The sequence below is a fragment of the Pyxicephalus adspersus genome, chromosome 1 (genome assembly GCF_032062135.1).
Source record: "Pyxicephalus adspersus chromosome 1, UCB_Pads_2.0, whole genome shotgun sequence".
NCBI lineage: Eukaryota > Metazoa > Chordata > Amphibia > Anura > Pyxicephalidae > Pyxicephalus > Pyxicephalus adspersus.
Window position 1 is genome coordinate 20883802 of NC_092858.1, and position 27239 is coordinate 20911040.

Consider the following 27239-nt stretch of genomic DNA (forward strand, 5'->3'; position numbering starts at 1 on the left):
TTCTTAGTCTACCATGTCTCATTCTAGAGAGGAATTGTTTGTACATTGTGATGGAATTCTGTGATGGCGGCGATCTGGCGAACAGAATAAACAAGCAGCGCGGTGTTCTGTTTGATGAAAACCAGGTAGGTAAGGCTTTTGTTGAAGTGTTCAATACAGTGTAGCTCCTGCTGTAATACAGAATGACCTTGGATGAAAACAAGAGAATTTCAACACAAGTTAAATGGTCCAACAAGAATTGTCAGTAATAATTCCGTATTATGTAGTCTTGTGGAGTTAAACCTAACAATTTTGATCTTTAGTCAAAACCTAAGTTCTAAAGACTGCACATTGACCTTGGTTATCATAAATGTCCTACTCTCCTTATTGAGTTTTAACATTTATTGGAGAGTAATATATAATAGAATAAAATCACTAGGAGGTAATAAAAAAAAGTACTTGTATCTGAAAATAAATTTACATAATAAAATAAGAAAAACGGACACCCATGGAGCAGATGCTGTGTAACAATGAAAGCATTTTTAAAGTTTTACTGCAAGCATGCGTCAAAAGACTTGAAAAAAAAACTACGAAAATGGGATCACATTTTACACTGCATTTTCGGTGCATGCATCCTATTTTATCCTGCAATTAAGGTAAGCCATATTGTAAACATATGCAGTAGCCTTATAGAAGGGCAAAATGATTCCTATGTTGTGTTTGTTTTAATAACAGCAATTTTATTTTATTGGTAGATCCTCAGTTGGTTTGTGCAAATTTCTTTGGGCCTGAAGCATATCCATGACCGTAAAGTGCTTCACAGAGACATTAAGGCTCAGGTACAAGGAATGCCATTATATTTTTATTACAGAACAACCAAATATAGAAATACTGTCATTTACATATCTCTCTCTTTTTTTACAGAACATATTTCTCACCAATAATGGGACGATAGCCAAACTGGGAGATTTTGGTATAGCAAGAATGTTAAACAAGTGAGTTATATGTTGTCATGTTCAGAGATGAATAGTAACTACTGTATAACCTCCTTTCTCTATGTAGAGTGAAGTTTGAAAGAAGCTCTTTAACTGGGATGTGTTCTGTTCTTCCTTCCTAAATCTGTACAAATGCCCATTCACTATTTTGTCCACGTCTATAGTCATTGATGTGGTTTATATTGTACACCAAAGTCAGGGAGATTAACCTTTTACGTGTTACTCAGGTATGGGATTGCCTAATATGTCTTCATACCTCCTTCCCAGATATTAAATAATTGTAATCACAAAATCCTGGTAGATACCAGTTTCACACAAGAACAAGATGTCAATAGCTTTACTTTACAAATTGATCTTTATATTATTTATTCATTTAAAAACAACAAATCACAGATTAGGTACAATTAGTGAGATTGTTCCTCCTGTTTTTTGGCATTGAAAATTCATAAATGAGGTACGGTATGTCTTCTAAAAACCTAAATTAATCTTTTCAACTTTGATTTCAGGTTCAATAATGCAGATCAAATGCAACCTCATACATTCATTATTTGGTTCCTCTAGCCTCAAGGCACATATTTATTTCCCTGATTCAATGGACATCTATAAACAAATATTTAATATATTTTGGCTTACCATTTTGCAGATGTGGTGGATGAATTAGATTATTTATTAAGGCTGCTACACTGACACAATTGCATTGTCTATGTGACTTTCTATGAATTTAACTTCAATCCAAAAATGATTTGTGCCTTTTAAGCTATCATCTGTAAACTACAATCTCCTTTGCCCTACATGTAATGGAAGTGAAGAAAGGAGGAGTTGTTGGTAGTCTAGATGGTGAGAGCCTGGGTTGACAATGTTGCTTTGCATAAATACATAGAATTAAATGACTTTTGTTGCCATAAGACAGGGAAGTCACCAGGTAAACAAAAAGTCTACAAAAAATAACAATCAGGCTAAGCCACTATATATAATATATATATAGTAAAATAATTGCAATATAATATTTTTTGTTTTGGGATATATAGATGTCTTACAGGATCTCAAACCTCTGCTGTACAGGATTGCAAACATTGAGATATAATAATGTGGGTGGGCTGAAGTTTTTCTTTTAACAAACTGGAATGTAAAACTTACGGCAAGAAGCTTGACTAGTTGGGGGGTGTTATGTAGTACAAGAGAGGTATGAACCCTGAAAGAACCATGGTGTAGTCACTGCTGTTTACCAAAGCACCCTGCAAGGACTTTGCTAATAATGGCTCCCAGGTTGCCACCCTCATGTAAACCATTGCAGGTAGCCATATAGAGAGGTAACAGAGGACCGATTTCACAGGTCAGGAAGCTGAGAATCCAATGGCGTTGCATGAGGCACAGGTGACTCAGGAATTAATAAGACAATGTATACATGGGGGCTTGACATGACATTTAATAAAACCCATCTGAAGTCAGAATTATCAGGAAAATATGATTTAAAAACAATACTTTACTTGGATTTCCTGTTAAGATTTGATGGATATATCTCATGTTGTATTGCGTTTTTGAAAATGGACATGCAAATTTCAGATATTATAAATGATCACATTTAGAGATCTATATATTAATTTGAAATGATTTATATTCCTATTTTGATATTGTATATTAAACACAAACTTACCTATGTCATCATAAATAGTAACACTGCAGCCAATGTATTGCAATAACTTTTGTGTCAGTCTAAACTATACTGTGTGTACTGTATTTTGTGCTAATTAGCTCCGCATTTGCTATTGCCATTTGTATAAATCACGTACAAAGTCTGTTTTTCTTATTTTGTCAGCTTTGTACATTTTCCTATAACTATATAAATTATTTACTAACTTTAACAAAATGTATCTTTTTCCTATCCAAGCACAATGGAATTGGCACGCACATGTGTTGGGACTCCTTTTTATCTTTCTCCAGAAATCTGTGAAAATCGACCTTATAATAATAAGACGTATGTGACTGGTAACATGAGGCTACATTATATATTTCTGCTAAGGGAATTAATAAGAACTCTAGACTGATATTTGTTCTATTTTCCTTTTTATTTGTTTAAGGGATATCTGGTCTCTTGGCTGTGTGTTATATGAACTGTGTGCCCTGAAACATCCAGTAAGTTGTGTATTTGGTAAAAGAAGATTATGTTATATAGAAAGTACAAGCAAAGAATAAATCAGATGAATCATTATAGTAGAAAATGAACAGTACATTTGCACTCCTAATTTACCATCCTAAATAAGGGAAATTAAAGTCAAATGAAACAAGAGATTAACCAATAAACAAGAGCAAGTCGATATCAAATTAAAGCCATTACATTCACTTTCACTGGCATGTTGGGGAAGATTTTACTCAGCATACAGTTTTTCATATATTCTGCATCAAGCACTTTTGAAGTTGCTAGCACTGCATAAATACACAAGAAAAGTTTTGTGTGTGTGTGTGTATATATATATATATATATATATATATATATATATATATATATATATATATATATATATATACTTATTTATATTGATTTTCAGAGATTTGAGTCTGGTCCTTGCTATAGTGCTGATTACACATTATATTTTTTATGGAAATGTTGTATATGCTTTACTATATGTTTAAATTTAAATTCCAACAGTTGAACAAGTGTTCAATATGCCTGGTATTTGCAGAGCAGTAAACTGTTCTGCAGATTTTTCCACCATATAAAGATCAAAGAGATCAAAGATCTATAAAATTATATTTATTTTACTGGTAAATTTCAACTTAAAGTTGACTTTCATTTATCTTGCCTTCAATTTATTTAGTTCGAAGCAAACAGTTTGCGTCAGCTGGTGCTGAAAATCTGCCGTGGTCGGTATGATCCCTTATCCATAAGATACTCGTATGATCTGAGAGGACTTATTTCCCAGCTTTTCAAAATCTCTCCTCGTGACCGGCCATCCATCAACTCCATATTAAAAAAGCCATTTTTAGAGAAACGCATACGCAATTTTTTGACACCAGAGGTAAGTTTGTCTGATACCTCTCCTTGCTGCTGTTATACTCAATTTGTAGGATTTCTTCTTATGGCTATAGCTACAAAGGTTATAATGGTTACATCAAAATCTGAGACTACAGTGGACAGGTTCTTCTCTTAGAGCCATTTCAGACTTGTAGTTGACTACAGCATCTCTACGACATGCCCACGCATACTCCTAACTGATCCCACTCACCTAGTAGTGGTCTAAGCAAAAAAGTATTTTCACGTTGATTAGACGTGATGTTGGCAGAAAACATAATTTTGCATTTTGTATATCTACACATATTCATCAAACAAAAGAGAAAAACTCTAGCAATATTCTGTCTCCACTCAGTTTTAAATATTGCATGTTTACAACACCCAAAATCCTGTCTTTATAGCAGAAACCATAAAGTGGACTTGTATGGGAATAACCCATAGTTTAGAGGGTGTTTAATCCACATTTAATTTGTATTTGTTTTTGTTTGTGTGGCCCCTAATTTCATATATCAAGTCATATAATAAAACGCTAACTTCTATGTATAAGCCTATTTCACCCCTAAAGTCAGACCATGATCCTACTTCCATTTTAGAGTAAAATGTGCAGGAGAAAAGCATTCTTCATTTTTATAGTATGAATTTAGGTATTAATGTGCAGATCTGGGCAGGTTATGTTTCCCAAGGAAAAAAAACTCACAACAACAATCTGTAACTAACAACAAGAAACATTGTACTTGCATACAGTTCCACATAACATTTGATTTTGTCTATACATGCCTAAAATGACAAATAATGCGCCAAGTTACCCCCACTGAGCACATGATGAAGAAATCCAAAGCAATGATGTCCTTTAGTAAAACACAGATGTCAGAATGATTTGCAGACTTAAAGATATTGGAACATGAAGATACTTGCATCCTCAACTTCCTATATAACATGACTTGAAACTTTCCCATCTCTCTACCCTACACACTATTTATTAAGGCCACTGATAAAATTAAAATCTAACAAAGATGATTGGGAGGTGGAATATGGGAGCCATTTTCTATAAGAAATGATTTGCATAAATTTCTGCTTCCTATATCTATATGTCTGCTGCTCATTCTGACATGTAATTTTCCCTAAATATATGCATATTTTATCAGTTTTTCATTTATTGTCAAAAGTTTAGGCTGATACAATGGGCCTGATTAATTAAGGCTTTCCAAGGCTGGAGAAGATATACTTTCATCAGTGAAGCGGGGTGATCCAGCAAACCTGGAATGGATCTGGTCCAGGATTGAAAACATTTGCTAACAAATAGCAAATGTTTTTTTTAGAAATCTATTCCAGGTTTACTGAAACACCTAGCTTCACTAATAAAAGTGTATCTTCTCCAGCCTTGGAGAGCTTTAGTAAATCAGGCTCAACATCTCACTTGGATAATTATTTTGTTGTTCCCATTTGACATTTTGGAGAGCAGTACATTACACAATATATGTCTGTTGGCTTTCTAGGTAATGGAGGAGGAGTTCAGCCATACTATCCTACATAAGAAAAAACCTTCACCTGTGAAACAAGCTCGAGGACCAGTCACCCCGACACCATCTCCAGGTAATAATTAAAAGTTTAGCTGGTACTGTGTTGGAGAGTAATTTACTTTATTCTGCAAATATTTTTTTTCTTTGAATAGAAAAAAAGGTTCAGGAGTACAAAATATCCACGTATAGATTTCATGGGACTTAAGAATGTTTTTTTTTTAGCATGATCAAAAGGAAGGCCAGGACATCTAATTTAAGGCAGATGAATCATTTAAAATAAGGGTCTATAATCACAGCGGTGTAGCATGTAGAGACTTATGTGTGCTATGTGTCCTTTTGTGTGCTTGTGATAATATTCTCACATAGTGGCAGCACTACGGCAGCATACACACACACAACAACAAAAGACTGACAGATGAACACTGTACACACAGCGCCATTCTGTTCTATAGAAAGAGGAGGGAGAGAACAAGCAAACTCCCTTCTGCTCTCCTCCCTTCAGTTCTTTTGTGGTCGTTCATCGTCTGGTATTCATGGAAGTTTTAGGACAGATCCTTTACCAACTTCAGGCGACCTCTGTACACATGTCAGATTCTAGCCCGAGATGAGCCCAACCTTTCGTATGGGAGGAGAATTATCTAACGAGTGTGCATAAATATTAAAGGAGACAGAAAAGCTGGGGTTTATCTGCAATTTTTAACTTGTATTTCAATGTCAAATAAAGAAAAGTGGCAGTAAAGTAAACAAAATGAATATATTGCATACCATCACATTAAAATCAATATAGCTGGGTGATTCCCAGGTAAATGCTTTTGGGAAATCATGCCTGATGTATACATAAAAGCAGCTAACTAGGTTCTATATGCAAATGAAAACGTCTCATCCCGATACGTTTCCCTGGGAACGTTACATACCTGTACAGTAAAGCAATACCAGAACAAAGTATTTATTACAATAAAGGTGTTGAAAACATATATAAGTAACAATATAACATTTGTAAAGAAATATGCTATTTTATTTCAATTCAAAATGATTATTTGTAAAATGAAGAACTGTTTTCAGAATGACTTATGTCTTAATTTGTTTTTATATGCTTATGCTTTTAACAACAGACTGCACACTTCAAACTTTGTCCTTGTATGATACTCGAGTCATATTGGTCCATAGGGGTTCCTGCAAAGTATCTATTTTGACCAAACAAAAATTACCATCATCCCAGGCAGCATGGCAGGCATTGTTTTTGATAGTTTAATACAATAGACTGATGCAGGAAAATTATAACATAAAAAAACTAAAAACGCTGTATTTCATCTTTTCTTAAGTTCCAAGAAATGAGAAGTTCAGAGTTCAGGATGTTCAACCTGCAAGACAGAAATTGGTGACACCTCCAAAAAGAGTGGAATATCCACATAGGCATGAATGGAAACCCCCTTCACGACTGCAACATCACAATCCTGTTATGGTGATTATTTGCCATTTGTTTAGTATATTTACACACATACACTGTCATTATATGTATTACTAAGATGTGCATGGTGAAATAACTAATGTTCAAGAAGTAGCAGGATTCTGGAAGGCGTATTCTAATGAAGAACCATCTTCAAATATGTGATTGTTTGCTTTACATTTCTTTCCTGTTTTCTTTCTAATTTATGCTTTTGGTAGCTCTGGATAATGTTGTTTTTTTTTTACTGAAGGCATATAGCAAAGTTAATTATTCTCTTGAAAAAGATGTTCACTTAGCTTAGGAAAAGCTCTGCTAAGCCTGTAAGCAAAAAATACTGTTTTTTTTTAGATTCCCTTGCACTTAATTTAGTACTATTTGCAAAGTAATTTTCACCACATCCACTAGGCTAACTCAAATATCCTTTGTACATTTGTTTAGTAAATCAACCCCAATTTGTCTGTTGTTTAGGTGCAGAATCAGAACTGGAGACAAGGGATGGAGGTTATTGATAGAGCTGCAAGGATTCATGGCCATTATGACCATTACTATGCCAGGCTGAATAACATACAGAGAAGACCCTTGGAGTACCAGGCTTACCATAGGCAACCGATAAGCCACTGCTGCGTTGATTCTCCACAACATATGTATGTATTGATTCAGTAGATACTATAGAAGGTATATGATATGTGATTAAGGGAATTTGCCACTTAAGGTGTGCTTTATTTAAACCCAAAAACAAAATTGTGTTTGATTGTAGTTTTCTTGTCCTTAGACATGGTGGCTACATTTCTTTTTTTAGGCCTTTTTCCTTTTATTGTTACCCTGTGTCCCTACAATACTACACACTTCTTGTCCTAGGGTGACAACTTATTCTTATTTAAGAGGAGTATTGTCATCACCAAGGACAGAAAACATGATAGGATTACTGAACACTTTCCCCTCTTCTCATTTTCAAATCATAGTGCTAAGGATTCCCCTACTAGTGTTAGTGGAATATCTCACTATTCAATTCGACAGCTATTCGATCAAATAGGGAGATTGTTCGGGTGTTCGAATGCCCAATTCGAACACTAATAAAGTCAATGGTTGGAGAATTTGGGCTATTTTTAGGGACTGTGAATATCTGCAAGAGCTGTCAGCTCTGCTTCCCTGATTGCTTTAGTTGTATGTATTCTTGGATAGAGAAACTCTATCCAGGTATAGGGATAGTGCTCCCTGATTCTTTCCTCAGCCAATCAGGGAGCACTAGAGGTTTTGACTGGGGAGATTGTCCCCATTTAACCTCCAGTGCCGGGGAACGCACACTGTTCTCAATGAATGCAACCGCAGCCGCATTCATGGAGAAGATCCCCGGCACTAGAGGTTAATTAACCTCTAGTGCCACGGATCGCACACTGTTCTCAATAAAAGCGGCCGCGCAGTGATCCCCGGGGCACTAGAGGCTAAATGGGACAAGTCTCTCCATTCATTCACCTCTAGTGCTCTGTGATTGGCTGGAGAAAAGAAAATCATGATGACGCTTGAGCTGTCGCTTGAGCTGTCATCAGGGTTTACCTTTCCTCAGCCAATCACAGAGCACTAGAGGTGATGAATGGGGAAACTTGTCCCCATTTACCCTCTAGTGCCCAGGGATCCCACACTCACAGGAGGATTCCCATGGCTGTTCAGCAGTGGGAATCATCCTGTGATTGTGGGATAACCTGTAAAAAAATAAAAGTCAAACAAATCACACACATTCAATAAATTTCTTTTAACAATAATTTTTATTTTATTTTTTTAACACATTTTTTTACACACAAATTTGCCCTGTTGAATCCCATGTTTTTCGGGTGGGGTCTATCTGAATTCGAACGGCCAAATTTGGGTCGAATATAAAGACAACCCAAATTCGAACACCAACACTAGTCCCTACCCATTCACTAGTGCCAGTAGTAGTAGCATTTTTTTAAATGTATTCAATAGATTTATTTAACAGAACAAAAGTAAATATATTCAAGGTTTACATCCATATATTACACTTATACTATAGTTCTAATTTTACAATGATAAAATAACACTATTTTTAGTCTGTGTGAAATTAAATTAGTTTTACAGTCCAATCATTGAATACAAGTCCAACAGTCCTTATCCGGTCCTTTCTCTCATGTCTTAATTTCTAGGAATGATTATTTACAAAGAAAACAGGAAGCAGAGAGGATTAAGATAAAAGTGGAAAAGCAGCTGGTGAGTTCAGTTTATGTATTATGCAGAAATGAAACAATTATTTATTCAAATGATTTCTAATAAGTTAAAATAATAAAACAATAAAGCACAAAAGATCATTTAAAAGTGATGTATTTAACTCAAAAATGCCAAATACTTTAACCTGTAAAAAAGAAAAAAGTACAAATACTCTGTAGTCCCATATTCTCCTTTGGTTTACAGTACCATCTGTATGCTGATGACACTCAAATCTATCTGTCCACCCCTGACCTGTCTCCCTCAGTCCTGGATAAGGTCTCATGCTGCCTGTCAGCCATCTCATCATGGATGTCTGACCGATTCCTGAAACTCAACCTGGATAAAACAGAACTCATCATCATTCCTCTCAAATTCCAAATCTTACCCTGACATATTCCTAACTGTTAATAACACTGTTATTGGGCCCTCCTCTCAGGCACGGGAGGGCTCAGAACATCTCGCAAGTGATTTAATAACAATTGCTGGCACTCATTAGGTGGCTTGGACAAACTATGAAATGCCTTCAACATTATAAGAATAAATCCAGTTGAATGTGACTAACTATTATTATATATACTATGACGGGGATTAAAGAAGAAGTAAACTCAAAGGGCCCAAAACAAAAAAAAAACACTTACCTTCAATCTTATAGAGCAGTCGAAGCAGGTTTCTTCCATTGGGTCCCGCGTCATCCCGGTATCCCTCTAAAGGCCGGCGCCATCTTATCCTCTTTTTCTGGGTTCTTCTTACTACGTCACCTGACCCAGGTGCAAGATCAGGTGATGTAGTTTGGGAAAAAAACTTGCCGATCTCACTGCGCATGACGAAAGGGCTCCTTCTGCACATACCCGAACACCCAAGAGCCTCCAGGGATGCGTGATGTAGGTATCCCGGGAGAGAATTAACCTCCCTAGGGGTTCATTTCTTTCTGGTTTTATATGTCTAAAAGCGGTACATTGTTTTTCATGAAAATTTATTTTACAGAATATTTATTTTACAGAATAGTAATATTTTACAGAATCCTAATAATAGTAGGAGTATAATAAAGTTTGAAACACAAAATCATGTAAAAATAATAAATTGAATAAATTAAAAAATCTATATATTAAAAAATTAAAAAAAAAAAAATACATATTATACTCATACTAATATAAATACTGTAAAATAAATGTTCTTGAAAACAATGTACTGCTTTTACACATATAAATCCATTGTATTGCATTCAATACAGTTATTTTGTATTGAATGCAATACAAATGGATTTTGAATTTCCCGGTCACCGGTGACTCATCGAGTGCAGAAGCCAGCCGGAGAAAGAAGGAAGAGGTCAGAGATCGCGGCAATGGACGACGCGGGACGCCGGCAGATCAGGTAAGGCTGTATGTACTATTACTTCCCATAGATTTACCTACCCAGAGTGTAACTCAGGGTTACCGCTTTTAGCAACTTTTTTTTACCCCAAATCAAGGTGTTGCACTAAAAAAAAAAAAAACAACAAACAGAATTTTTACCATACATAAAAGGGTTGTCTACCCCTTTATGAAAGTGAAAATTCTGAGTTTAGGTACCCTTTTATGAAAACCTTCACAGATATCTTGTTTTACCTTTTTCTTTAGGGGTTGCGACCATCTTCTGCTGACCAGTTCAGAAAGAATATACCAGTGTCCACGCATGAAATTCATCCTGATCCAGTACCAAACAAAACTCCACAAAAGCAACAAAAAGATAATGAGGTACTTTTATGGTGAAACTTGAGTTTTATTTGAGGTTAATAGACATATAGTTATTCCCATAGATAACAGTATATATCAGTAAACATGCTGGACCTGATTTACTAAAACTCTACAAGATGGGGGAAGATACACTTTCATCAGTGAACCTGGGTGATCCAGCAAACCTGGAATGTATTTCTTAAATGTAATTTGGTATTTGTTAGCAAATGTTTTCAGTCCTGGATCAGATCAATTCCAGGCTACCTGGATCACCCAGGTTCACTGATGAAAGTGTATCTTATCCAGCCTTGGAGAGCTTTAAAAAATCAGGCCCACTATTGGCAATCAATAAGCTATTATTCTTTTGAGTCATCTAGTTTCCTGAAGGAGTATAGGTTGTTCACTTAGCAAAGTAAATTATCACACTGCAAGCAATTATTTATTAAGCTTAGTAAATGAGATGAAACTTACCTGACTGTAGCCATCCAATCATGTCAAACACATTATATATTTTTTACAATTCTTTGCATGTGATTGGGCAATCCTTGTTAAGTGAATTATCACATCACACGTAAGTTAATTATTGTTTGAGTACCAAATGCAATACCAAATAATGTGAATACATGCACAAAGCCCCCACAAAGTACATGAATAACCTATTACCAGTAGGAAGGTCCTCCCTCTAAAAGGATGGCTCCATCTGTATTGTGACTATCCTCTGCTATGTCAGATTGGGGGGTGTAGGAAAATGACTAGGCTTAATAGCCTCTAGCAAATGATGTGCCTGGTTTGAAACCACCCCCATGATCATAGTTACCCTAAAAGTAACCTTGAAGCAGCCACAATATGCATGGATCTCCTCTTTTGCAGCTGTACTGTATTATTGTTAATACAAGCTTTTTCATTATTTGTAGTGCAGTTCGTTTGTGTTGTTGCTCCTCGATCTAGCACACATACCTGTGCAGGTTTAGCTTTTTGTTGGCATCCCTTTAAATGTTATTGCTTTAAGATAATGCAACAATTATGTATTATTAAACCGTGTGTGAGCATAAAACAAAAATCTGAATCAGATCTGTATTTGGTAAAAGCAAGACTAGACACAGCAGAAAAGTCACACAGTCTAAAATTTTAGGGAGGAGCACCCCTCTTCCCTAAAAATTCAGACTGTGTGTCTTTTCTGCTATGTCTAGGACCAACTAAGGACCAAAACTCAGTTGTCAGTCATGGCAAGTTAGCCCAGCAGGTGTTAATGCCTATTCTCAGTAGCAGGATGTCCAGTGTCACCGTCAGGTCAGTCCTGGCAGAAACAAACGGTACCCTGGTACACCAATCTACAATATTTGAAATATTTGGCTTTAACAAATTGAGTTTCTTCTTTGGTGGAGGTTCCTTGACAGTTCCAGGCAGCAGTTCTGTATACAGGGTTGGGAAATTAGACAGAATTACCGGTTTCTTCAATGCTAAATTGTGCAGGCAGATACTTATCCTTCATGCAATACATTCAAGGAGGCATCTCCCAAAATGTATTCTTCAGCAGAATGACCACAAACCATACAGTCAAAGTCATAATGGACAATCTAGTGAAAAGAACAAGGAGCTCCGGAAGAGAATGAATGGCACCCAAAGAATTCCTATTCCAACCTCATAGGCTCTGGTTTATTAAAGCTTTCCATGCCTGGAGAGGAGACACTTTCATCAGTTGAAGCTGGGTGATCAAGCAAACCTGGAATGGATTTCTTCAAGATCTTATGCTATTTACTGGCAAATGTTTTGAATCCTGGACCAGATCCATTCCAGGTTTGCAAGATCACCAAGCTTTACTGATGAAAGTGTATCCTCTCCAGTTTCAGAGAGATTTATTAAATCAGACTCAGTTTGTCTGAGATTCCATAGACAGAAGGAACTGAGAAACCCTTAATCCACTGGAGTGTGGTTAGTTCCACTGGATTTTTTTAAACAGAACTACATTTACTAGGATTGATGCTGTTTTGAAGGCAAAAAACCTAAATATTGATTAAACTATGTTTTTTTTTCTTCTGTTTCTGCACTTTTTAATCAATTCAATTGAAAGCATAGTTGCCTTATGGTATGATAGTTTTATAGTATATAGAGCCAGAACCATTCTTTTCAGGTTGTTGCAGACCTATTTTATTTAACAATGTGGAACATTAACTATATAAGGATAAACAGTTATTTCTCTGCATCATGTTAAAAAGAAGTGTTGTCCACAGTTTGCATCCTTAAGAATTTGGGTTCTGTCTAAATATTCAGTGTACTTCAGGCATTTTCCTGAATATGGCTTATAAGAACAAATGTTTGTATGACAGGAACATCTGAAGCAGCTGGAGCTCATTCGGCAGCAATACCACAATGAAGTTAGGGAGATAAAAGCTCGAGCCGGAGGGCACCAGGTAAATTCTTTTCAGGGTTGTTCGATATGACTTTAGGTACTATAGCAGTGAGGAACATAATGGCTGATGGTCAGATTTCCAAGATGGAAGCGACTTCCTATATACATTTATCCTTGACCATTAAAAACAATGTATGTAAGAAATATCATAAACAGTTATTTAAAAAAGCGAACAATTAAATTCACATGATCGCAGTCTTTATGCCTTTTTATACACCCTACATAAAGACACAGCACCATCTACTTGTGTGACTTGAGTACTAAGCAAAATTATTTTTCTAATGGTCTCTAGGTCAAAAAATCGCAGTTTCCAATATTGTCTAGAAATACCCAGATATTGCCTTGGTCTTAAAAATATTTTAGATCCGCTCTGTTTCTATCTTCTCAAATTTGTTTTTGTCAAACTAGGTCTTTACAGCAAGTGCTGCGATTTTCCTAAATGACAGCTGGTAAACTAAAGTAATGAAACCTTAAACTTTATTAGTTAAATTTGGGTGTTACACTTTTAAGATACCTGTACTTGTAAAGCACAGACACTCTTTCTATTTGCTATTCTCTTTCTGTACTTTGTAAATTGTTATCATGCACTTAATTCTCCAAACTCCTCTCCCTGTATATTTTATCAGTGTAGCCTGCAGACAGGCCTAATATATAAAAAATAATGTATGTGTTAATTTAAAATAAAACATAAATAATTAAACTCAAAGGAAGACACTCATTATATACTTCTGCACAGGAGGCTCCCAAAACAACTGATGGAACATACCTGGTAAAAGCAGCTAACCATGGAGGGCCTTCTACTGCCGACCAGACAGACTGTAAAGAGCCCACTGAGGTAAGTACATAGATCTGGCTGCACCACTATTTTCAAGTGATTTAGTCACTTAACAAAGATATTGATATAAATTATAGATAATACCAGTGTTTGAGTGCAGTTTGAATATATTGGTCTAATACTCATAGTACTTGAAAAAGGTCACAGATTCTCATGGCTCTGTTGCTTTCTGGAGTTGTTTATTATATATGATAATAATTCAGGGCATCTTTAAGGACTCCAGTTGCAGATTATTTTAACTTTTAGCTAAGAATGACCAATGACCTAACAAAGCACTTTATTCATTATTGCATGTAAAAAATCTAACATGCTGAAATGTCCCTGGGACATTTTTTGATGTAGTTGGATATCAAATTAACAGCACTTGTCTTGAAAAGATATTAGCGATAATCTTTGGACATATAATGTGTAGTGCAATCAAACTCTTCACCTATATTTAGTGTGTGATGGGGCCAAACCATCTCTCTTCTTAATGTTAACTTCAGTTGCATTATTCTCTGTGGGCACAAGAAACAGCAGCTGGTGCCATCACAATAGAGGAAGGGCAAATATCCTTTTTCATTTTCTGGTAGAAACATACTGTATATACATATACATATACATATACGTATATACATCCATTACTATCTAAATCTACTATATACATTACTACTAATCTACTATACTATCTAAAATATAATTTTATATAATATATTTCTCTTCCTAATAGTTGTTTAACTGAACTATCCAACCAGTTACAGGTACTTGCAGCAGACAATCACGATGCTATTAAATTGGGTGGAAATCTAGAGTTGCAGTGGTTTGGTTTACCTTGCCATTAATATTCATATGTTATATATCATTGTCAGGAACCAGATGTAATTTAATGTAACATGGAGGAAACAGCAATGCAATTGCACAAACCTGCTAACATCTGACATATAATTGGTTACTAATCTTCCACAAAAATTTGCCATTGACAAGGATAAAATATGAAATTTGTGTAACCTGAGACTTTTGAATAAACCTACATAGTTACATAGGTTGAAAAAAATATGTCAAGTCCATTAAATTCAACCACTGGGGAAAAAAACATAACATCCCGGATATTTAAAACCTTATGGACTTATATCCAGAGGAAAAAAACCCTGGTACAATTTGCTCCAACAGGGTAAAAACGTTCCTTCCTGTTTCTATTAGGCAATTGGATGTTTCCTGGATCAACAGTCTCTGTTATCTTTACTTTAAACTTTAATACCCAGTTATATTCTGTGCTTCTATATACACATCCAGCTTTTTTTTTAAAGCAATCTATTGTAGTTGCTGAAACTATTCTTCTGTTTTAGCTAAACTATAGCTATATGTTGTACAAGACTGTAACAATTTTGGTAAATCACAAATGTAAAATGATGGTTTGTAAGTCAATATTGTCGCTGCTGTTGCTCCACCTAGAAATCTGCCTTTGATTTTTTCTGTGTAATATTTAAAGATTGCATTTTCTATATATATATTTCATCTTTATATAGGAGATTGAACAACAGTATCATAAAATTATTATTCAAAACCGAGAAGAGAGAAAAGCACTGCAAAATAAATATAATATTAAGGTAAAATGTGATAAATAATCACATAACCTGTATATGCAGCCAAACAATAGTTATATCAATATCCAACATGAGAAAAGCATGAAACATTTTCATCTTAAACAGGGTGGAATAAAGTTTGAAATAAATGACCTGCTAGAAGAGGAAATGACTGATGGGCCAAATGCAGAAGACAAGAGCAGAGGCGATGAAGAGGTCGGTAGTACCTGGATATTAAATTCATACATTCTAATGTAGTTTGTATTATTTAGATAAATATTTATTCAGTAAACTGTTCTTATTCTTGAAATCAATGTCAAAGGTTTCACATACTGGTAAAGTTTTTTTTTTTTGTGCCATTTTTACCCCCACTGATGATGGGGCTTGCTTTAAACCCACCAACCACTATCATTGGGGCATATTTTACTTCTACTGAACTCTGACACTTGGGCATTTATTACTTCCATTAACCACTGGGGTATTTATTGCTCCTAAAGGTGGCAGAAAATCCTAAGGAACGTCTGTTGAACTATCGGTTTATTTAAATCAGAATAGTACAAATACACAAAGAAGCAGAGTATTCTGTATTCTAAAAAGTGGGTTGTGTCTGAGGACCTTTATAAGAAACTGATATTACCTCACCTATTGGACAGAATAAAAAATCAAAACGGAGCACCCATACTGGAATGGTTTGCCAGGATTAACCAGATAAGGGAGATGGAAGAATGGAAGTAGGATATAAGATATATGACCTTTACTATAGAATTTGGCCCTCTTTAGTAGCATTCTATAAAGCAACCCATGCACAGATATACCATTACACATATACCAAAGAAAGCCTTGTGCAGCAAACAGGTTATTACTTGTTGGTTAGTTTTTTTTGTAAAGTAGTAATTGTATTTAAGAGCTTAATTGCAAAGCAATTCATAAAGCATGTACATGCATGACTCTGCAAGGTATATTTGTTTATGTAATAACAAACCGCTGAATACAGATTAAATATAACCTAAATTCAGTAATGTAAAATCAGTTATTTTTGCTTTTATTGTTTACAGGAGACAGATCCACTCAATGATACATTAACATTTGATTTTAAAATGAATTTTGAGGCAGTCAAGTGGCATAAGGTGCATGAAGACCCAGGAAAACCAGGTATAAGATGTGTCACTCACAATACACATATTTCATAGGATAGAACTCTTAATTCTCTCAGCATTATTTCATATTCATTTACATAAAAAACTCAGCATTGGTTTACTTTACTTCCCTATTCCAAAGAAGAATTTGAAATATAATAATTGATGACTATGGCTTACAAAGGATTCCAGAGAAAACTGTGGAAAACTTAGGAGACATCCTAAAGCTGTATACGTTTTTTTATTATAATAATATATAACAGTGTTCTGTTCTGGTATTTTCCCAGGGAGAGGGACAATCCTATTTTCTTTTTTTTTGGCAATTAAAAGGAAAGAAAAGCATAAATAATAACTCTAGAAATGCTGAGCTATTTGGGTTCTGACATTTCCCATGTGAAACCAGAGACCCTTTTGTATTTTGTGTAATTGAATCATTGGCGGACTTGGTAAGCGAATAAAAAAAGGACAAATAGTACAGGAAAACACTTATCTATTGTAAGACAGATATTGGGAAGATTCTGGAATATGAACCTTGTTTGTGGCTATATTTCCCAAATAAAACGGCCAACAAGTTTAAAATAGGAGAATTTTTAAAAAATATTCCACCTTGCGAGATCAAATATGAGCAATTGTTGGCCAAATTGAAGTGGAATGATTTGATAAATACCCCTAGGGGTATAAAAAGGGGTTTAAAAGCACAAAGAATGTACTACTTTGTTTTCCGTTTGCTGTTAAATATCCAGTTGTAAGCATTTTAAGCATATATATGGGATGTATCTGCTTTTACATATATTAAAATATTGTGCAAATATTAAAATTATGTATTTCATTTTTTATACATAGACAGTGGAAGCCCTGATCAAATAACACAAATCAGAAAACATTGGACAGCAAGAGAACCCCAGACACTTCTTGGAAATTTAATGGAAGCTGAAGTGATATCTATGTGTGATACGGTGGCTGGTGAGAATTTACTCATATAACTTACATCAGCACCTCATTATTATATTAGTTTGTATTCTAAAACATTTTGATCTTTCTTAACACAAAAGTCCAACCTTCACGTCAATTGTGCAGTCATGCAGGAGAGGTCCTGTACTGATATTGAATCTTCTGATTTCACAGCTTCCCAAACATGAGCTCTAATTAACCTACCAGTATCTTAATATATTCTGTTATTGTTATATTATAATATGTTATAATATTATATATTATGTTCTGTGTGCCTCTTCTTGTGAAGTATGTTCAATGGGTGAGCATTCAAATTATTATTTATATTATTATTATTATTATTACTAAACAGGATTTATATAGCGCCAACATATTACGCACTGCTGTACATTAAATAGGGGTTGCAAATGAAAGACAGTGACACAGGAAGATGAGAGGACCCTGCCCAAAAGAGTTTTACAGTTTAGGTGGGGGAAATAAAACACACCAAATGTAGGTGTATGGTTGTCTCTGTATAAAGTGACCTTTCTGGGGACCCATTTGTTGATAAATGTTCACTACTCTCAGGCAGCTATAAGTAGTTCCCTGGCCAGATAGGCCCAATACCTGTTTCGCTGGTCACATGCAGTGCATCCGTGCAGCAAGGGAACCCAGTATCTTACCCATCCGAATAGTTAAATACCACTGTCGATGAAGTGAAGAAACACAATTTCAACAAATGGGTCACCAGAAAGTTAAGTATATTTCCTTTTCTATTACAGCTATTCATTTTTTTTCTCTTTTATTTCACACACTGCTTCCGCATTTCGATTTTTGTACAAATTATCAATTATTGTTGGAAAGGATCGATAAAAGACTGAAAGATGCATGAACATACAGCACCGTTCTGTTGTATGTTATGCTGCCGCCATTCATCATTAATGAATCGGCAAGGATGGATTCATAAATGATGTTGGATGGGCGCTGTACACGTTAGATTCTCATCTGATATCAGCCTGAAATGATAATTGGACGACAATCATCTGAGATGTGTACATAGCCTAAGTCTTTGAAAAAAAAAATGACCAACAAAAACCTTAGAAATTGTACTTTCTATTTCTAATTTTTTTATGTTATGTTATTCCTATCTACTGTTCCTTTGTTTACAGATGATGATGATAAGACATCCATGAACAGGAAGCAGTGGAAACAGGAGGCACCAAGAACTCTGATGAGGATTCTGGGAGAAGCAGAAATGAATGACTCCATTTTACCTTCTGAAGACTTGTATGGTAAATTAATAGGTCATTGCTGCACTCCTGTCTTTAATATGGAATTATGACAACCTCTAAAGCAGTGGTCACCAACTTTTTGCACGTCATGGACCACTAAATGCACGGACTCTGGACCGCTCATGTATGGGGAGCCATGTGTCATTCAAAGGGTAAGAAACTTCCCCCCCAGAGGGATATCGCACCAGAACCCAGAGACACTAACCGTCCACCTCCCTGAGCCGGTGTACCCCCCCCAGATGGGGTCCTTCTCCTGACCCTGCTGGTGGGTGCACCGGCCAGAGCCGTGGCCCACCTGTCAGACCAGCCGTGGCCACAGGCATTGGGGACCTCTGCTCTAAAGCATCATGAATGGAATCTTCGCTTAGTGGTAACAGAGGCAGAAGTGGTCACAGAAGGTTGCACTGTGAGCTGGCTGTAGGGGAGGGGGTTAAATATCAAATATTTAACTACATTGGAAAATATGTGGAAAATATGCTCCTCTAACTTATTGAGTTTTGGTGTTTCGAATGATTGTGTAAAGCTTCAGCAAAGTCATTAAAAGAGATCCATTTAATTCTCTTGCACCACAACTGCATGAGTGTACAGATGTGCACATGGGTCAGGCCTATAAAAGGAAAGTTTACTATGTCTGCTATGAAATGGCCTGCACAGAGCCCATTATATGGCAGTTTGGTATTTTGATCATAAGTGAAATGGTTGCATTGTTCTTCATAACAATATTTTATTGGTGGTAGTACTAAATATTTCTCCTGAACTGATAAAAGCCTGCAGACATAAGCTGGGGTCAAAAAAGAGATAATAATTGACCTTCAATACTTCATAATATACCTAAGTATTTCTTAGATGGAACACTGAAGAGGTGGCCTCCTGTAGAGACAGGAAAAGAGGAGACAGAACAGACATCAGAAGAAGATTTGGATGAAGAACGCTTTGAACCAAGATCAGATGATGAGGACACGTAAGAAACATAAATAGAACATAATGATTATTATTAATTCAACATTTACATAAAATGACAAAGTGCACAGTCTTAAACAAAGAAAGTATCAAATCCTGTTTTGATGAAAGTGTATCCTCTCCAGCCTTAGGGAGCCTTAATAAATCAGGCCAATGGTATATTTAAATTCTGATTAAATATTTGTATATTTGTTATCTTTTTACCAGGACTTTTGAAGAGTCTGAGGATGAGCTGGAAGTCATAGAGATTATGGAAAAGGTTCTAACACCCAGAGATGATGACAGTGATGAGAATGATGAAAAACACACCAATAAAGATCCCACCATGGAGAGATCCAATGATAGCCACCATCATTCAGAAAATATTGACCCTCTACATGTGGATCAATCAGAATCAGAGGAAGTCAAGATGAAATGCAATCACGAGGACCAGACTACAACAGGAAAAAACAGAGATGTCTCAGTTATGTCGAATCCGACAGCAAAGGAGGGAGAGGTAGAAGAAACTAAATTGCAGCTTTGTGCTCTATCAGCAGGCAATGTGCAATCTCCGGTTTGTTCTGTGGAGTGATCACACACCACTGGGTACATGTCCAGCAATACCTTCTGTGCAATGTTTATGTGCCCTATAGACTCAGTTGTTTGATTTTAAGGAAACTGAATATGTTGAATGAATCTATGAAACTTTTTTGCCATAAATCAATGTAAAATAAACCCACTGCCAGTTTAAAACCCAGTTCTATTTAAAACTGAATCCACAATATTCTTTTTTAAAATGCCCTGGAGAGGCTGGGTAAAAGGTAGGGGCAATGCTGTTGAATCCCCTAAACTCCACTTATTATTATTTTTATTATTACATTTTAAAATCAAGAGTACACAAAATGATGAAGGGAACATTAAGGAATTATTCTAATAAAATTACAGAATTTGTAATGAGTAACATTGATATATATGAGCAGTTTGGTGTCAACCAGTTAAAAAATATATACAAATATAACAAATGCAAACAAGATATCCCTATATACCTATGGAGATAATGTGAATAAAAAATAAGGACTGCTATACAACACAATAAAGTTTTTTCAACAAATAAAAAGCCTATGTCTATGTATGCATTATGGATGCAAGTACCATATAACAGTAATCACTGTAGATAATAGGAGAAAGTGAAGAAAAAGAAAATTAAGAAGTGATACTAGTAAAGTTGAAGTAAATTTTGCTTATACATCCTGAGTCACAGGCTTTTTATAGTAGAACAACTATGAAGTCTGTCAGATTGTTCTGCTTACTTGTGCAATATATTAGACTGTTTAGGACCTTAGTACATGCACAGCTCAGTGCGTGGTCTCCATACATCTTTCTGAGCCACTGTCACCTGTGAAAAATACCCAAAATATCCCCAGTGACCACCAAACTCTGTACATGCTCCTATCATCTTTTGTCAGGACTACTGCAACATCCTCCTATCTGGTATTCCAGCAACCATTCCTACTCGTCTTCTTGTTTCATAACCCTCATTACCTCCATTCCATTACCCCAGCCTATTGTGTATTACTTTCTCCATCTCTTAGATCCCCCTTTCTTCTTGTGTCATTAAAATTGTCTGACAATAACAGCTTGGTCATCCACCAGACAAATATTAGCAGAAGACTGGAGGTGCAGCAGAAAGAGAATTACCTAAAGATGATGTGTGCAGACTGTTGGGGGATTCTAACACAGAGACACAGAAGGAATTTAACGGTAATCCCTCTCTGGAGTTTAGGCATTGGGGCAGTGAAATATCCTAGATATAAGCATGTGGTAGGTCTTTTTTTTATTAAAATGTGTTTGTAGGTATTTGTTTGCAAAGCAAAACTTTTTTACATTTATAGAGGAGTTCTTTCTATAGATAAGGGGTACTGCCATAGATGCCAGGTTTGCCCCCAGATACCCTACTTTTACTGAATATTGAAAAGAACACATTTGGACCAATAATTCCTCTGAAGCAAACCTGGACATCCATGTAAGGTATATTGATGGTATAATTCTTATTTTTGATACAGCTAAAGAATTAGATCTGTCACTGCCAGGACAATAGAAGAAACATTACCTTGACTTGTGTTATAGATCAGGATGTCCTGGTGTTCCTAGATTTAGAACCTAGACAAGGTGAACTATCTAGCATGTAGGACAGGGTAAAAGGGGATTCCACTTTGGAGTTAAGATTTTTCTGCACATTAATCTTATGTTAAAGACTGGAATTCAGCTTTTTGGCCACTCCAGTATAGTCTCATGGATGTGCTCTTTTTTGGTTTAGAATGAGTTTAATTTACATCATGAGCATTGGAAACCCAGAGTAAGATTTGTTTGGTGCTGATTTGGGGCGTTATGGTTATTTGCTGGCTTCTTATGAGTTTTGCACAGTATGATAGTCCTGCCCTGTAAGCTTCATGCAGGTCATTAGCTTGATTGACTGAACTACTAGTTTTACTTTTAGAAGTAATATATACAATAAAAAGACTTTTTTCAATGAATTGAGCTATTTAATTTACAAGAGATTATTTTATATAATACAAAAATACTTACACTTTCCCTCCCAGTCCCCAAACTATATATACATAAAATATTAGATGGCACTAAATTACTTAAATAGTAAGTCAGTAGCAGCAAGAAAGTTTCCTTCAAACTCCTGGTCTGAGAATCTAGAGACAGATTCTCGTGCATTCTGTCTGATCTGTAGTCTCTTGTGTTCAGGCAGACGCAGGATGTGCTCCATGGCGGAGGCATAACTTTCCTCACTGTCAGCTAGAAAGCCAGTTGCTTGTCCTTCATAGGGCACAACGATGTCCAGTTTGGGGCCTCCGGAGTTGTGAGCCAGAATTATTGTCCCTGCGGCCATACATTCAACCACTCCTGCAGATTAAAGAAAACAGATAAAGATATATTTGCTGTGTCAGAATGACAGTCATATCAGTATTTTATAAAGAATCAAGGCATATACTATATGCTCTGCACTCCTGCTTTGTGATACAGGGCTATGCTTGTAACCGTGATGTGTAAATCTCAGGACTGGATAGATGGATATGCAAATTATTCTATATATGTATTTTTTTTGCATATTCAGATATTTGCCTGGAGGTCAGCTTTAAAGGTCTGCCAACATTATTGGCTTCCTCAGCCATCAGTATATTTACTTAACAACTGACCAAAGCCTCTACCTTTGGCAACCCATGATGACACTTCAATGGGGTTGATTTTCTAGGATTTTAGGGTGTTCATGAATTATCATCTTGCTAGAGATATTTCACAAAGCTTAGTGAATGAGGAGATAAAAAGTCTAAAAAGTCAAACAGGATTTTCCTTGCGCATGATTGGATGATTGAAGTGAGCAGAGCCTCCTCTATTTTACTAAGCTAAGTGAAATATCCTTTTGCAAGGAGACAATCGACTTTGCCATGGGAATAGCCCAAATCATCCCCAATGTATTTGCCCAGTAAGCAGACAAAACTTTTATTTACCCATTGATACATTAAAAACTATGGAGTTAAAAAAAATGGCACATTTTTCAGAATGTTCCCGATTTGGCGAGTATAAAGCTGACAGACTCTTTCTACAGTTGATAATATGTTACTTGCTGTTAGTATGCTGTACGTTATCACAACCAAATACTACCATTCCTAAATGGAACCCCATTCTTACCAATTCCAAAGTGCTCATTCCACATGGTGTGCAATCCAATGGTGGCTTCACCGAGGTGTTTCTTCAGTTCATCAAAGGGAACGTTTACTTTAAATTCCACAGGAACGTCTAAATCCTTGCTGAGCTTCTTTAGCTCTTCCACACGAACTTCATCCTGCTGGTTTCGGCATCCACCAATTAAAATCAGCTTTAGATTTGCTCGTTCCTCTGGTGTCTTCTTTGCCAGCAAAGCACTGAAAGCTCGGATCTGTAGAGGGTGATCCTTTTCTGGCCTAAACTGGCCAATAGATACAATGGAGCGCCCCTTCTTCTCTTGCTCCACCTCCAGATTAATATCCAAAAAAGTCTGCACATCACAGGGTGGATAGACTATACTGGTGCGTTCGCTGCATTTCCATAAATCCAGGATGTGGTTGAAGGTCCATGTAGAGTTAACCATCACCAAATCACTACATGAGCCAACCCATCCATAAAACCAAGCAAACAGATAGTAGTAGATTAACTTCAGTCTGCTCAGCACAGGATTATTGGAGATCACGGCAGAGTTGTTGAATCTAGCACTGTGATCCCGAACTACGGAAAGCATATCAGTGCTGATGGTTGGATAGTGCACATAACAGCCCACACGACATCCACCTAAATATTTAAACAGTGGCAAGGTGAATGCATAGCCCATAGAGTCAATATAGACATCAGGAACGCATTTGGTCAGGGCTTCCATTCCCAGAACAATGGAACCCAAACTCTGACCCAGAAGGGTAAAATGTGGGTACAGCCTGTCTTCCACAAGGTTACGCTTGTCCAGGAATATGAACTTTACAGGATACGATAACTTGATGTTAAATCTCCCAGTGGCTCCATTCAGAATCTGCTCCCCAGACACCTCTTTGTCACCCGTATAGACGACGTAGATTGCATTCTTGTACCTAGACAAAAAAAAAACAACAAAACATTTATCCTTTGTAGATTTATATCTGTCACAAATATGAAGGTTCCCCAGCTACCCAGCAAGTTTGGATAATATAATGTAATCTTCTTGGCTTTTGTTGGATTAGTTCAGGTTTGGATGTTTGAGTATGAGCATAAGCACTCTTTTTATTAATTTGCGGTAATGATTTCAACAGCTGAAATACAAAATAAAAAAGCACGAAAATGAGCAGACGGGACCAGGCAACACCAGGCAGCTTCAGACAGCCTGGTCTACAACATACGGAAGACAGTCAGCACCTGTCCATTACCATGCAAGTCGATGTTAATAAAGGGTAACAAGTAAAACCAGTTAATGTTTTGACAGCAAAAATAATATTGCATAAAAGGCAGAAATCCTTTTAATCTAACCTTGGTGTAAATCTGCAGAGCAGGATGCTGGGGGCCCACCCAGAAGTCTTGTAAAAATGCTTTTAAATGTCACATGACTCTGCCATAAAAACTACTTTCTGCTCCAATCCATGTGGGTGAAGCTGGGAAGGGTTACTGGGTGGGGTTTAAACTTTGGCATACTTGCTGTGTACTTATTTATAGTTTCACATTCACAGCCTTTTAGGAATGTTATCATCCACTATAGGGAGTTAGGCTGCAGAGGATTGTCGGAGGTACCGCTAATACAAACCGGTGAAATAAGTAATACCTTACCTCTTCTGTAATGCTCGGAGGGCGCACCAAAGCACCCTCTCCCCTCCTCCTCCCGCATTGCAGTATGGATGGAAAAACGCCACCACTTTCTGTACCTTCCCATTGCTGCCCAACTGCACAGCCGACTTTTTCTTTTGAGCGAACCAAAAGCGAAGGGAACAAAGAAGAAACATCAGCAGTAGGGTGGCTGTGACACTGACAAAAACAGCGGGCATGAACAACGACGCCAAAAGTCTGAGGAGGAAATCATACAGAAAGGTAAACAAATCAATCATAAGAAATATATCATATACAGAAATGGAAATCAATCATACATAAAGGATTACACGACAAACACACACATGGGGTCTAGTGATAAAACAGCCAAGCTGACATTCAGCAGACATTCTCCGCAGGGGGTTTGTTTAAATGACGATCATTGATTCACCAACACAAAATGTTTGGTGAAAGTGACATTCACTTATTTTTAAATAACCCCCTAATAACTATACAGAACACATGTAACATATTAAATTATCAGTCCTGAAAATTGTATCATTGTAATGGCAAAAACCTTCAATTAACAGGCAAAATGTATGAGGATGGGTACACGGAACTATTTTTTTGGGGTTATGACCGCAATACAATGTTAGCACCCCTGATTACCATCCCGGTCTGTCCCAGTGTCACCAGCACTGACTGTGAGGGAATCCATTCATTTCCTGTCAACAAGATAGAAAGTGGAGAGAAATTCCCTCAATGATCCTGACATTCACTGGAATAGGGATGGGGGGGGGTCAAGGCCTGCGCCAACACTTGTTGCAATGGGGGGGTGGGGGTCACAAATGGTGCTGCACTCACTGGAATGGGGGGGTTCACGGGCGGCAACACACTCGCTGGAATGGGGGGGTCACACATTCGAACGGGGGGGTCATAGATGAAACCACACTCGCTGGAATTGGGGGGGCACTGACACTTGTTGGGGGGCAATAATGATCACATGACTTGGGGGGGGTAATTTCTTGTTATCCTGACCAGCAGGTTGCTGTGGTAACTGTAATAGTAATAAGCCATGATACCTGAGTTCTATTAATACAATTAAATAGCTGTGATTACCTAACACTGACAATGTTATTATATTATTATATGAGCCCGCCGTGCAGCCCGGTTCTGTCAGCTCTCTCACCTCAGCAGCCCGCATACACACAGCACTCCAGCCATGACTGGGGGATGATCAGCTGTACACGTCACTACAGCGACGCGACGTTCTAGCTGATTGGTTGCGGTTGCACCATACGCCAGGTACGTCAACAACAGGATGTTCCCGCCCCTAATTAATAAACAGAGTAGGGAGGTGCGGTTTAAGCTTCAGGAGATTGCCGCTAAGGGGCGTAGTTAACGCGTGGAACCGCCTTAGAAGGCGTGTTTGAGAACAGTGGGCGTGATTGTAGATAAAGGCTGAATTAGGGGCGTGTCTGGAAAAAAAGGAGTGACAGTTCATTGGGCGTGTGGGCGCGGCTGGAACGTATCTAAGAAAAATGGGCGTGGCTCACGGGGGAGTCTGATTGGAGGGCGTGGTAGTAGGCGTGGTTATATGATGAGTGACATCTTCAAAGTCACTAACTTGTGACACTGCCTGCGGCAAATCAATGCTTGTGGTAATACAGGTCATGCAGGCTGGGGATCTATTGATGAGACAGTTTATGAGTCCACAGTTCATCAAGCACTGAGCACACATGCATGGCCAGGGAACCAGGGAACACACAGGAGCTGCTTGGTAATTCTCCTCCTTCATATTTCACATTTATTATAAATATAAATCAATCACATGTATTATATCTGGTATAAGTCTATGTGTACTGCTAACATTGTACTCATTCTCACTGATCTCTGATATTCTTAGTATTAGGAAAAAAAACAAGTTCTTTAAGTCATAATTGAT

General features: G+C 36.9%; 2 protein-coding genes across 8 annotated transcripts in view; one reads left to right on the forward strand and one right to left on the reverse strand.

Moving 5' to 3' along the window:
- NEK5 (NIMA related kinase 5) overlaps positions 1 to 21121 on the forward strand; it is a 32625-nt gene extending 11504 nt beyond the window's left edge. For 5 of the 6 annotated variants that reach the window (XM_072403502.1, XM_072403493.1, XM_072403517.1 and 2 more), the window contains 20 exons: positions 28 to 125; positions 735 to 818; positions 904 to 974; positions 2863 to 2949; positions 3053 to 3107; positions 3791 to 3991; positions 5481 to 5577; positions 6827 to 6966; positions 7420 to 7595; positions 9111 to 9174; positions 10788 to 10904; positions 13211 to 13294; positions 14030 to 14128; positions 15634 to 15714; positions 15817 to 15906; positions 16746 to 16842; positions 17670 to 17789; positions 18926 to 19048; positions 19895 to 20009; positions 20216 to 21121. In XM_072403502.1, coding sequence (XP_072259603.1) covers positions 28 to 125; positions 735 to 818; positions 904 to 974; positions 2863 to 2949; positions 3053 to 3107; positions 3791 to 3991; positions 5481 to 5577; positions 6827 to 6966; positions 7420 to 7595; positions 9111 to 9174; positions 10788 to 10904; positions 13211 to 13294; positions 14030 to 14128; positions 15634 to 15714; positions 15817 to 15906; positions 16746 to 16842; positions 17670 to 17789; positions 18926 to 19048; positions 19895 to 20009; positions 20216 to 20579 — 2363 coding nt within the window. In that variant the 3' untranslated portion in view covers positions 20580 to 21121. The remainder of the gene's footprint in view (positions 1 to 27; positions 126 to 734; positions 819 to 903; positions 975 to 2862; positions 2950 to 3052; positions 3108 to 3790; positions 3992 to 5480; positions 5578 to 6826; positions 6967 to 7419; positions 7596 to 9110; positions 9175 to 10787; positions 10905 to 13210; positions 13295 to 14029; positions 14129 to 15633; positions 15715 to 15816; positions 15907 to 16745; positions 16843 to 17669; positions 17790 to 18925; positions 19049 to 19894; positions 20010 to 20215) is intronic. The other variant, XM_072403526.1, reaches the window with a different exon arrangement.
- A 1387-nt stretch (positions 21122 to 22508) lies between these two features.
- Positions 22509 to 26603, reverse strand: ALG11 (ALG11 alpha-1,2-mannosyltransferase). 2 transcript variants are annotated; one of them, XM_072403538.1, is made up of 4 exons: positions 26484 to 26603; positions 25319 to 25552; positions 23687 to 24612; positions 22509 to 22900 (listed from the first exon to the last, which is right to left on the reverse strand). In XM_072403538.1, the coding sequence occupies exons 1-4, from the start codon at positions 26516 to 26518 to the stop codon at positions 22629 to 22631; spliced, it is 1467 nt and encodes a 488-aa protein (XP_072259639.1). In that variant the 5' UTR covers positions 26519 to 26603; the 3' UTR covers positions 22509 to 22628. The 2 variants fall into 2 exon arrangements, with proteins under 2 accessions (XP_072259639.1, XP_072259648.1); XM_072403547.1 differs by lacking the exon at positions 26484 to 26603 and adding an exon at positions 26414 to 26467.
- Between the last annotated feature and the right edge of the window lie 636 nt (positions 26604 to 27239).

Excerpts from the sequence above, each read along its gene's own strand:
- ALG11 (XM_072403538.1), bottom strand. The coding sequence starts at position 26,518 with ATGGCTGGAGTGCTGTGTGTATGCGGGCTGCTGAG. Across the intron at positions 25,553-26,483 it reads TGTGTATGCGGGCTGCTGAG|ACTTTTGGCGTCGTTGTTCA; the intron begins GTGAGAGAGCTG and ends TTTCCTCCTCAG. Across the intron at positions 24,613-25,318 it reads CTCCGAGCATTACAGAAGAG|GTACAAGAATGCAATCTACG; the intron begins GTAAGGTATTAC and ends TTTTTTGTCTAG.